At 35.3% G+C, this 12,336-nt stretch overlaps 1 protein-coding gene across 1 annotated transcript in view; it reads right to left on the bottom strand.

Moving 5' to 3' along the window:
• LOC150078773 (CD109 antigen-like) overlaps window positions 1-12,336 on the bottom strand; it is a 240,069-nt gene that overhangs the window by 16,516 nt on the left and 211,217 nt on the right. The window contains exons 26-27 of the mRNA XM_090382423.1: window positions 8,260-8,352; window positions 1,920-2,097 (exon numbers count right to left, since the gene is read on the bottom strand). Coding sequence (XP_090238549.1) covers window positions 1,920-2,097; window positions 8,260-8,352 — 271 coding nt within the window. The remainder of the gene's footprint in view (window positions 1-1,919; window positions 2,098-8,259; window positions 8,353-12,336) is intronic.

Below are 12,336 nucleotides of genomic sequence, written 5' to 3'. Positions count from 1 at the left end.
CAGAGTTAAGACTTGATATTAGCAACACAGGCAATAATTCCATTGTTCTTGAAGAATAATTTGATTGTTCCTGATAGTTGGAAAAAACTTCCATCTGTCATAGTGGAGGTTGACAACTTAAATAAGTTCAAGGCAGAACTAGACAAGCATTTGGAGTGAATGGATCAGTGAAATGGGAAGGGGGGTTTTTTTGGCTGATGGTATATAAGCTTGCTTTCTTGCATCATATGCTTCTAATAATGTTAATGCTAATTTCTGAACATCACCTTTTTTATCAATATTAAATTTGCTCCTTTCAGCCTTAATCTTAATGGATAATAACTACATCAAGAAGGAAATTCCATTTCACAAGGATTTCGGGAATGTACTTTATTCATATCCTAACATTCACTGAGCACATACAACACATATCACAAAATCAGCAAAGTCATGTAGAACCTAAAACAAACTGTTACATCTACACACCACACTTTATCCTTTAATGTAAAATTAAAATGTTACCCAGTTTGTCATCCTCAATAATAGTGCTCTACTATAAATAAAAATAATAAATTTTCTGTTTATACTCCGGGACGACCAAACGGTCAAAGGAGTATCTAGAGCACTATTATTGAGGATCACCTTAACAAACTTGGAGGCATTCAATACTTGCTGGCGCCTCCGTAGCCAGGTGGGAAGGAGTAGCAGTGTGTAGCACACGCTTCTTGATTAGACCGGGGTTCAAGCCCGTCACCACCAAATACGGAGGATGTGGAAAGGTCAGGGAATGACCACCGCATATCCCGGAGCAATATGGCCTTAGTTGCTAATGCTCCTAAAAACCAAATAACAAACAAACAAATAATCAATACTTGCTCTTATAGTGGATTAACTAAAGAAATATTTAGCTCCTTCACCATCTTCAAACAACTTCTGTTCCACAGATTTAAATATATCAACTTTGAAAAAAGATGTATTTAGAATGGCAAGATATTCTCTGATCTAACATTTAATGTCAACTTTAACAATTTGTGGCTTGGAATCCTCCTACGAACTATGTAGAAAATGATTATAAATCAGTATAGAACATCCTGCAGATCCAAAGACATCTGCTTTCCTAGTTTGCATCTGAATTAACAACTAACTTGACCGTAACCTTAACCCAGTCCAGTTTTGCACTGCTTCCTTCTAGAAAAGAATTCTAAGAACCCAAGAGGCCATTCCAGTCATGTACAGCTAACACCACTGCCCAACATAGTTCATACATTCCAAAACAAAGAATGGTTTTTCCTCAGCTTAATTTAAAACTGAAAATGCAAGAAAAATGTCTTTGCTTGGACAGTAATCATAGATTAGTTCTACAGTCTTATGCTGGACTGCCACTGAATCAGAAATTGTTAGTAGGCACTGTTGGAATTAGTAATAGTATTTTCTGTATAGCACAAGGAAGCCACAGGCTTTTGCTGCACTGGCCAAAAAAAAATAAAAAAAAACACCACCCAACCAAATAGATAAGAAAACACAAATTATGTACTTCCCTCCTCACACAGGTAAATATCCAGTAGGCCTTTGAATTTATTCAAACTCTCAGCCTCAACTACCTGCAAGGGCAACATGTTCCAGCTATCAACGACTTGTTGGTTAAAAGAAAATATCCTACAATCTAATCTAAACCTCAAATCATAAACCCTACTTGAGGAGTAAAGAGCAAGCAGCATTATAAAATGTATGGTCAAATCATAAAAGCTGAGGCAATATATCAAATGGATTTATTTTTCCAATTAACCAATATTAGTCTTTATAGATAAAGGATGACTATAGAGTCAGAAAAATTAAGAAAATTAACAGACTGAACAGAGCAGAAGAGAAATCAAGAAATTCACCTACTGATGACGATAATCATTCATATAATCTACACTTCCCATATTTTCAATACGCACCTTCATCTCTCTTCATATTCTCCAACATACTATAACCAAAGTTGGCTTCTGCACTTCCAGCATCTAGTAAGGCATAAGTTACTATGGCAACATCATATGGATTAGTTAACTGAGGAAGCTGACGCTCTAAATATCTTACTGCCCTCTTTTTGGCAGTGGCAGCTTCTACTCGAATACTCTACAAGAAAAGAAATGCTTGGTCAAACTCCAATAATAATAATAATAAGATAATTACAACATATAAAAGCACATTTATTATGTTTTGTTCTAAAAATTAAAAACCCGTGCAAGAAAATTATCTCTACAAAAGAACAAAAGATAAGTTTTGATATTTCTCTAATTTACAGAATTTCGTTTCATTCAAAAATTAAACTTGAACTTCATACATTAGTCCTGGAAAAATTATTGCCAAAATACACTAAAAACAAAGGTTATGAGAATCAGAGTTACTTTGTGAGATATGTTTACTTTTTATGTTCAGTAGGTTTTGTGAGATGTTTACTTTTCCAAGTAAACATATCTCACAAAACCTACTGAAATTGCTACTCTCCATTGTGACTATTGTTTAGTTTTAAAAATATTTTTGGAAAATGCACCTGAGTATTGATTTCTGTTCTCAATATTGTTTAATCTAAATTTAAAGTGGGTGGGATGGGGAAGTAATTCTTCCATTTTATAGGTTAAACAAGGAATCATTTATTTTTCCTTCAAGGCATTTGTTCTGTACTGCTTTAATACCACATAAACTGTTAGTTAAATTGTAAATTATAGTACAAATAAACTCCAAAATTATTCTACATTACTGAAGAATATTTTGTTTTTGTGCTTTTGCATTAATAAAAAGATAGTTAATGGCAGTTTATTTATACAAAATATAATAGCCTGACTGAGGTAAGAAAGAATATATACATGATGTATTATAAAACTAAAAATCATGCTTCTTTAAAATTCATTAAACATTTCACTTGTCTCGCTTTTTAAACATGGTAGTATTAATTTGGAAAAGGTACAAGTATCTATATAATAATTTGCTTAAGTCCCTCTATCTAAAACAATCTTTGAACTTGAATAACTCAAAGACTAAACTCAAGCTTTTTACCTGATTCCTTTTGCAATAGCAGTAAAATCAAGGGGGAGGGGGCAGAAGCTAAAAAAATTTCTGACCAATTTTCAAACCCCGAGAATTGATTTATCACCCAATGAAACTAACTTGCTGCTTACTTTGAAGAGAAGACAATTTCTTAGTTTTTGTTTGTCATCACAATCAACAAATCTCAGGGTCAGACTTTCAACAAAGTTACTGTTTTTGCTTATGGACAACTTTATGTAGCAGTTTTCAGCTCCATATAATTTTTGTGCAATAACAGAATTTTTTTAAAGTATGCGTAAATAATTATCATATTGTATTTTTACTTGAGTCCATCCCACTGACACATTACCTAGCAGTGAAGGAAGCCAAGGAAAGATTTTATAATTATTTCAATATTAATCTTGATTAATTAATTAAAATATTAATTACTTCAATATTAATACTTGCATGTACACCAATGCTAGGAGTATAGTTAATAAATTTGATGAGGTTGAAGTGCTAGCAAAGACATTAAAGGCAGATATTGTTGGGATATCAGAGACATAGTCTCACACAGATATAAGCAGTGCAGAATTGGAATTTGGTGAATACAATGTGTACAGACAGACAGAACAGGAAGGGAGGAGCATCCAATTGATTTGGTGGACAATGCAATGTTGAGTCTGTTTGGTGTTGCATAAGCACTGGGAAAGGAAAAATGAGAGTAGGTGTGTGTTACAGGCCTAAAGAATCTGATGAGTATAATGAGCAATTGTGCAGAGAAATAGAGTGGGCCAGTAAATCAGAATGTCTTATAATGGGGGATTTTAACTTTCCAGATATTGACTGAACTTGTGGGTTGGTCACTCGCAAGCTAGCAAGACTTTTGTGGATTTATTGGATGACTGTTTTCTGCAGCAACATATTCGAGAGGCAACTAGAGGGAGTAATACTCTTGATCTGATTATTGGTAGTGATTATTCATGCATTAAGAATTTGCAGATAAAGGAACCACTGGGTAACAGTGATCACAATATACTGATGTGGGAATTACTTAAAGATGTAACTATCATCTTGCTCAGATTAAGAACCTGAGGAGGCACAGTTTCAAATTGAGGAAAGACAGTTGTAGAATAGATGTGCAGAAATTTGCCTTTAGCCAGCGGGTAGTTGATTGGTGGAACAGACTTCCATCTTTTGTTGTGGAAGTTGATAGCCTAAATAAATTTAAGGCTGAGCTGGACAGGAATTTGGAATGAATGGAGGGGTGAAATTTTTTGGCTGATGCTGCATAAGCTTGCTTTCTTGCATCATACTTCTCTGAAACAGTTGTGGAAAAATATTTGCCATGAGTACTTTAGTATTAAGTTTCCTGACACATTTAATTTTAATCCATCTTAAATAATACAAGCAAATACCAGCAATTAAATAATATATATCTAATTACTTTAAATTTTTCTATTGATATAATCAACATAACCTGAAATTATAATAATGCAACCTAACTTATACTAAATTGTATATTTCAATTCTCGTTAAAATATGCATTTCACAAAAACTTTTCAAACTCTCCAGCTTATTCTGGATAAAAGCCACTCTTAATTAAAATTTGCCAGTTTTTATAATTTCTGAAAGTTGGCAGTATATAATGCATCTAGTTTTGTGATATAAAAAATGACTTAAAGTGCAGTTTTACATTTATAAAAAGCATTTGGTAACCAATAGCTATACTGAGAAGTTAATTGCATGTACAAAATTAATTCTATTTACTTGTTAAGTAGCAAAATATATTATTAAAATTACTACTTCCTTTAAACAAAATATGAAAGATCCTTTTGTATTATAGAAAGTACTCTCTCTCATATAAAAAATATTCTAAGATGGATGGACAATGTCTCACATGAATGCAGTATTCTATGCACTCTTTAAGCATCTCACAAAAATATGCCTTACATTCTGAAACACGAAATTTCATTTGTTACTGGTAAGATCATATTATACTTAAAAAAGCTGCAACTCTACATCACAAGATACTACTGGTTAAAGCTAAAGAAAGATGTTTAATGTAAAACAGGGTTCTCTTCCAATTAACTTGAAAACATAAGTGTACCCAGAAAAAAAATCATGATGTTTACTTGTATGCACTTCTAACAATTGTTCTTCTAACAATTTTAGTTTCATATTCAGTTTTGTTAACATCGTGTATTCAAATCACTTATAGTTAGTGACTTGCACAATATATATATACAAATTTGTATAAGTTAGTAGTCGTGAAGGGCAATGGAGAACAAAGGGCGAACGGAACTGAGATCGCTATCGCGGTGAACAAAGAAGGGAGCTAAGATAAAGGAGAAGTAATAGGGAATAATAAGAATTAATAAGAATAACTTATTGCTGTTCGTCCTGTGATTTCAGCACTTTTTTCTAGGGCCAGCCGTCGAAATCAAAGGAGGAAACGGAAATCAAAGCCGCCGAAATCAAAGGAGGAAAATACAAAACTACAATCTATAATTATATTGTACATAATGTGAAAAATAATACTGTACATAATGTACTGTAAACACAAAAATACAATCTAAAATTAATGTAAAAATTAATACAAATGAAATTTATAAAATCAATTTTTAATCTTTGCTTGTGCTGGGTAGTGGATGGTCAAGTCATGTTCTTGGGTTGAGGTAGGAGATGTTTTCTTGATGAGGAACATGCTGAGCTTTGAACAGTTTGTTTCTTTTTTTCTTCATATATCTCACGATAGCAACACACAGCATCTTGAATGATACATTCAACCTTTGTAAATCGTTCGACATTAGGGTCCATTGCTTCGAAACTGACGAGAGCTTTATTCAGTTGCGAAAAAGAATCTGATAAACCCTTTGCAGTGAATTTCTTTTCTGGCTCCTCTTCTTCTTTCTCTTGTTATTGTTATTATTTGGTTTTTAGGAGCATTAGCAACTAAGGCCATATTTCTCCAGGGATATGCGGTGGTCATTTTCTGACCTTTCCGCATCCTTCGTATTTGGTGGGCATGGGTTTGAACCCTGGTCTAATCAAGAAGCGTGTGCTACACACTGCTGCTCCTGCCCACCTGACTACCAAGGCACCCTCTTCTTTCTCTCTCGCTTTTTCTTATGCCACTCTCTGTGCTTCCCATTCAATCAACTCTTCATCTGAAAGTTCTTTTGTCTCACAATCTAGCAACTCCTCTACGTCTTCTATTTCACATTCTAATTTAAGATTTTTTGCAAGTTTAACTATTTTTTCTGTAATCACTTCCAGCTCCTCTCCTTTTACAGATTCTTCAAATGTAGTATTCGCATAACATTTTAGACACTTTTTCCAAATTCCCGACATACAATTCTTTGTTACACATTCCCATGCGGTCGAAATATTCTTGATACACTGAAGAATGTTGTACTGCTTCCAAAGGTCTTGCAAAGATAAATCAGCATCAGAATCTATCGCTTCGATGGCTTGTGCGAATGTCGTTCTGAGATTGCGAGCCTTGAATGCTCAAATAGCACCCTGATCCATGGGTTGAATAAGAGCAGTTGTGTTAGGTGGCATGAAAACCACTCTAACATCATGTTTTTTTTTTTTTTTGGTAGTTGTTGGCGCATCGGCTTCTGTGGCCATAATGCACCTCCCAAGGTTTTTGCAGTACTTTGATCCAAGCCCGAGGCGGGATTCGAACCCACGACCTTTGGGTTGCCAGGCAGGCACTTTACCCACCCGGCTAGCCTGGTCGGCCTAACATCATGATGAAGGTCGTCCAGATGAGGGGGGGGGGTGGCCAAGGGCATTGTCCATAACCAATAAAATCTTGAAAAGGATACCTCTCTCCGCACAATGTTCACGAGCCTGGGGAATGAAGCAGTTTATGAACCAGTCTTCGAACAGTGCTTGAGTCATCCAAGCTTTAGGGTTTGAACGGTAGTAAATGGGCAGTGTGTGTGCTTGTTGATGTGCTTAAATGCACGAGGGTTTTCTGAATGATAAATGAGAAAAGGCTTCAGCTTAAAACCCGCGGCATTTCCACCAAGCAACAGAGTTAACCGATCCTTAAAAGCTTTGGATCCTGGCATCCATTTTGCTTTTTGGTGTATGTACGTACGATTAGGCATGCGTTTCCATTGCAAGCCGGTTCTACGTTGAATATTTGTTCTGGTAGATAACCTTCTTATTTGATTAAAGAGTCGAAACTATCAACGAATTTTTTTGCTCCATCTTCATCTGCACTTCCTGCTTCTCCTGTGACATGTACATTATGCAAAACAAATCTTTTTTTAAAACGCTTAAACCACCCAGTACTAGCCTGAAAATCTTCTGCGTAATCGTCTCCGGCACGTGATTTTAAACTCTGAAACAAACTTCTAGCCTTCGCTTGCACTGTTTGAAGGCTCATTGGGTGTATTTTTTTGTATTAAATCTTCCATCCACATAAACAACAATTTCTCCATTTCATGGATGGGTCCCTGTCGTTGTTTGGTTAAAATTGTAGACTTAATAAGTGCAGAACCTTTCACAGCTTCTGGAATTCTTGTCCTTAAGTATCGTTGATACCGTGGAATGTGATAACTTCAAGTCACGTGCTATCGTATTCACTTTCTCTCTGCTTTCATACTTTCATTTTACACTCTAAACCAATAGTTTTCCTTGACTTCTTAGCTGGCGTATATGTAGATGAAGGCATTTTCCTTTTGCTAAACATTTTATGGGTATTTCAGTAGAATTTTAATTAATACACCACATGCAACAGATGCTTGAAAGAGACTGAGTGTATATGAGAGAGAGCAACTGAGTGTATGTGCCTGGTGGTGTTCTCAGGCCTCCCGTCATCAATGTGCCTCCTCACCTGGGTTATGGGTGTCCACAGTAGTGACTTCCTGATTTATTATTATTATTTTTTTTTGTGGTCGTAAGTCAACAAGCAAGTGTATAGTGAATCGGTATCTGAGGCCATATTGTGCTTTCACTTATAAAAGTTTGCATTCAGTGCTGCAGAATTAAAAGCTTCAAAAAATTGCAGCTTAAAAGAACACCTAACATTTTAGGATTAGAATTTCAATTCTAATCCTACAATTAGAATCCACAATGGTTTCAATTGAAATCCAATGGAAGCAAAAAAATAAATAAAAACTGAGAATTCCATTTATTTTCTTTTATATATAATTTAAGTATTGGGATGTATTAATTTACAATTTCTATATAATGTTATAAACCATTTAGTACATAAAAAACAGTTATTAAAAAAAAAGGAAAAAAGCTTACTCCTTGAGTATCAGAAACCTCATTTAAGGTGATCAGGACATGGGCAGTAAGAGTTACATTTCTATACCGATATGAATCATTTGGCCGATTTGACTGCAAACGAAACAATAAAAGAATCAATATTAATATTACTATGCATCATTTTATTACTATAATTATTTTAAAGACATTTTTAAAAATAATAACATTAATAAAATTGTGTTTATGTATTTTGTATTTTATTCAAAAAGTGAAAATTTACTTTCAAAATAAATTAACATGCTATGTATACTAAGTGTTGATAATCACCATATCTTTATTTGAAAGATACAAACACCACCTGTGACTTCATGGTTAAACTTAAAAAAACTGTGCAGTGGCAACATGAATAAACATAGTGCACTATATCATGAGTTCACAAAAAGCTCTTGCTTGACCCCAAAACCAGAAGAATAAAAAATAAATTTAACAGCAAACACTGAATGTGATATAAAAATAAATTCTGGGTTTAAGATTAAAACTGAAAGCAATAAAATATAAGAAGATGATTATTGATGAATCTGGAATAAATTTTTAAATTCATCTTTTTCTGAAAAAAAACTGAAAGCTTTGGATGTTTTATTTTACCTTTCATCTCTTCATTATTTTTTTATTTACTTGCATCAATGTATCTTAATGGTAGATTTTATATTATTTATACCATGTTCAGTTTCTGCTAGTAATTATTTTTTTCTCTTGAATCTGCTGGTGTTATTCAAGTATCAGTTCTTTCTTCCACACTTTTCCTCTTGTATATTAATGACCTTATTCTATTGACTGGAAGTCCTATCCATAGTTTTGCCGACGTTAGCACACTAAATTCCACCATCCGGTTTGAGAAATCGTGCTGTGCACAAACAGCAAAAAGAAAACTTAGGTAAATCCAACCCTAAAACGTGGACTCGTCTTATTTCTTGCAACATGAGTCTACTGCTCTTATGTTCATCTTCAACGAAACTCAGATTTATAAACAAGATCACATATCTCTATTATGGATTACCCTGACTTCTAATTGCTCTTAGCAGGATTGAATCGGTGCATTACAAATATTGCTTCCTCTGCATTAAAAAACTGGGTTTTCTATTCTGCTCCCTGCAATTTTTTTTCTAAAACAAGTACTTGCTCTGTATAATCTCAAATCTCTCCAAACATGGAATACTGTTCCCACAAAACCTCTCTGAACCGTCTAAACTCTATTCAGATGAGGGTAGTCAAGTTAATTAATGAACCATTTCTTACAAAGTCTCCACTCTCTGTCTCATTAGACTAGTATAATAGTGCAAGGAAGCTACAGGCTTTGATGAGCCGACCAAAAAAAAAAAATAAAATAAAAATGGATGAGAGAAACAATAAATTATGTACTTCCCTTCTCATGTAGGTAACTATCCAGTTGATCTTTGAATTTTTTCAAACTGTCAGCCTAAGTTACATCTGCAGGTAACTTGTCAACTAATCAACAACTCACTGCCAAAAAAATACTTCTACAATCTAAACCTCTTCCTCTGTAATTTGAATCCATGGCTCCTAGTTCTGAAATTCTTTATAACCGTGAAAATTCTGCCTTCATTCATTTTACAAGCCCCTCACAGAACCTTATAAGTCTCAATGAGGTCTCACTCTGAGGTCCCTGGTTGCCGAGCTCTGTAGCTCACATATTTAGTCATTCCTCATAAGGTTACCCTTTTGCCGATCTCACCATGTGAGTTGCTCATCTCTGGATTCTTTCAAGAAGCTCAATGTCTTTTTTTCAGATGAAGTCTCTAAACTTGGATACAGTATTCCAAATGCCATTTAACAATTGCTTTATACAGTGGAATTATGATCTCCCTATCTTTACAGAATAATGTCCAATAAATCAATGATATGACATCACAGGCTTTCCTGGCTGCCTGTTTACACTGTTCTGAAAACTTCATATCTGCCCAATCATAACTCCAAGATCCCTTTCTTCCTCTACTGTTTTTAAATCAACCCCGCCAAGTGTATAATTTATTTTGGGATTGCTATTTCTCAAGCATAAGACCTTCAGTTTCTGCTGCTTGCCTTTTCTACAAATACTTCCGTGGGCATTATTCTTCTGAATTGGCATCTGTAATCCCCTCCCCACTCCCCTCCAAGCCAGCCAGAATGTGTTTCAAGAAGTGAGCATCCATTTACTGTCCAACTCCAAACTCATAAAACTAATTTTTCCTCACTTATCCCTTCTAATTTTGTTCTTTGGGACAACCTTAATTCACATGTATTTCCCAAAAATTACAATCTAAAGAAAATTACAAAGGGTTTACTTACCTGTTTTTTCACTCCACCCCTAAGTTTGTAAAATAGTATTTCATGTATTTCATGATTCATTATATTTAGCCCAGAAGAAGGCAGAGTGGTTTTTGAAACATCAGCTCATCTCCCACTTCTAACTTAATTTTTATTATTATGGTTAACTTACTCAAAACCTTTAGATGATAACATTCTAACATTACCATATGCAATGCTGTGGTGCTCACTTATTACAGTCATACATTCTGCTGCAGGGAATATGATGTAGAGATTTGATGTTCAATGCTTTTTAGTTTAAACAGGGCTTGAAAAAAATCATCCATTCAGTATATTTTCCTAACTGGCAGTCATGATTTTCCTCAAATAACCAGACTAGGAGCACATTCTTGCATTCCAATTATTTTTTTGAATTATGAGGGAAATTGGAAAGTAAGGTCTTTGATGTTATATTAAAAGATGCAGTGTTAATATAACTTCAACAGTTATAAGATGTTATGTGACATTAGATGAAACTGATTTTAATGACTCCTTTCAAATGTGACTGCAGTGATATATTAAAGAAGACTAATCGCATAGATATGCATAAAAAAGAGGAAATGCAAAAAGTCATCTGTTTCTTATGCAAAATTATGGGTATTTCTTGATGAAAGAGTATCTCAAAAAATGTTCAGGAATGGAGTCAGGTGATAAGATAATGAGAAACAGAATGAAGAATGGTGTGGTCACCGATGAACATCAGTCACTGCTATTAATGTTGTGGGGGCAAATTTCTAAGAGCATTTCCTGGCCAAACCTATGAAATACAGGATCACTGCCTTGAATGTTCATGGCATGTCTCTTTATAACTACACAATTTCTTTTCTGTACCTTGCTAACTTTTGAAAATGAAACATCGAGACCTTTGTTTCTGATATGTCTTCAGTAGCAAACATGACAAGATATGATATTCAAATTCTGCTTTAGCTTTTCAGATGCCACTTGCCAGTAAGCACATAGTGGAAAGTACTGCATTTGCTGAAGAATCTCATTCTTAACAACCATCTCATTCATAGTGTGAGTGTTTGCAATTTATTGTGCATACACACTGAGTGGACAGAAATCATGGTATACCTACCTAGTAATGGGCAGACCCACCTTTCGTCCAGATAAGGGCATTTACATGGCAAGGCATTGAGTCTACTAGTTCATGAAATCATTCCACAGGTATTTCCAACCATGCTTGCTGCACTGCTGTCCATAATTCTGTTGCATTCCTGGGTGTAGGATCCAAAGCTTGAATGGACCTTTCCACAGCATCCCAAAGATGCTCCACAGGGTTCATGTCCGATAAACGGGAAGGCCATTCCATTGTGGTAAAAATCTGCAGAATGCTCTTTGAACCATGTTCTAGTCACCAGGGCTCTGTAGGGAGGAGCATTGTCTGCTGGAAGAGTCCATTGCCCTGTGGATGCATGAGGATCATGAAGGGATGCAGATGATCTGCAAGGATGGACACGTAACCTGAACCATTCAGAGATGCATCTAGATGTGCCAGAAGTCCCAACGTGTGCCAGTTGAGCACACCCCAGACCATTACCGACCATCCACCTGCCTGAACAGCTCCTTGTTTACACGACAGGTGCATAGCTTCATGCGGTTTCCGCCAGATACGCACCCTCTTGTCTGCTCAAAATAACTGGAAATGGGACTCATCGGACCAGGAGACTCATTCCAAATCCAAGGTCCAGTGCCGATGTTCTTTTGTTCAGTTGGGGTGTAGAGTCCTGTGTCTTGGTGTTAGCAATGGGA

The sequence above is a fragment of the Mastigoproctus giganteus genome, chromosome 10 (genome assembly GCF_048544385.1).
Source record: "Mastigoproctus giganteus isolate SK-2022 chromosome 10, ASM4854438v1, whole genome shotgun sequence".
Classification (NCBI taxonomy): Eukaryota; Metazoa; Arthropoda; class Arachnida; order Uropygi; family Thelyphonidae; genus Mastigoproctus; species Mastigoproctus giganteus.
This window is presented reverse-complemented; position numbering and strand designations above follow the sequence as displayed.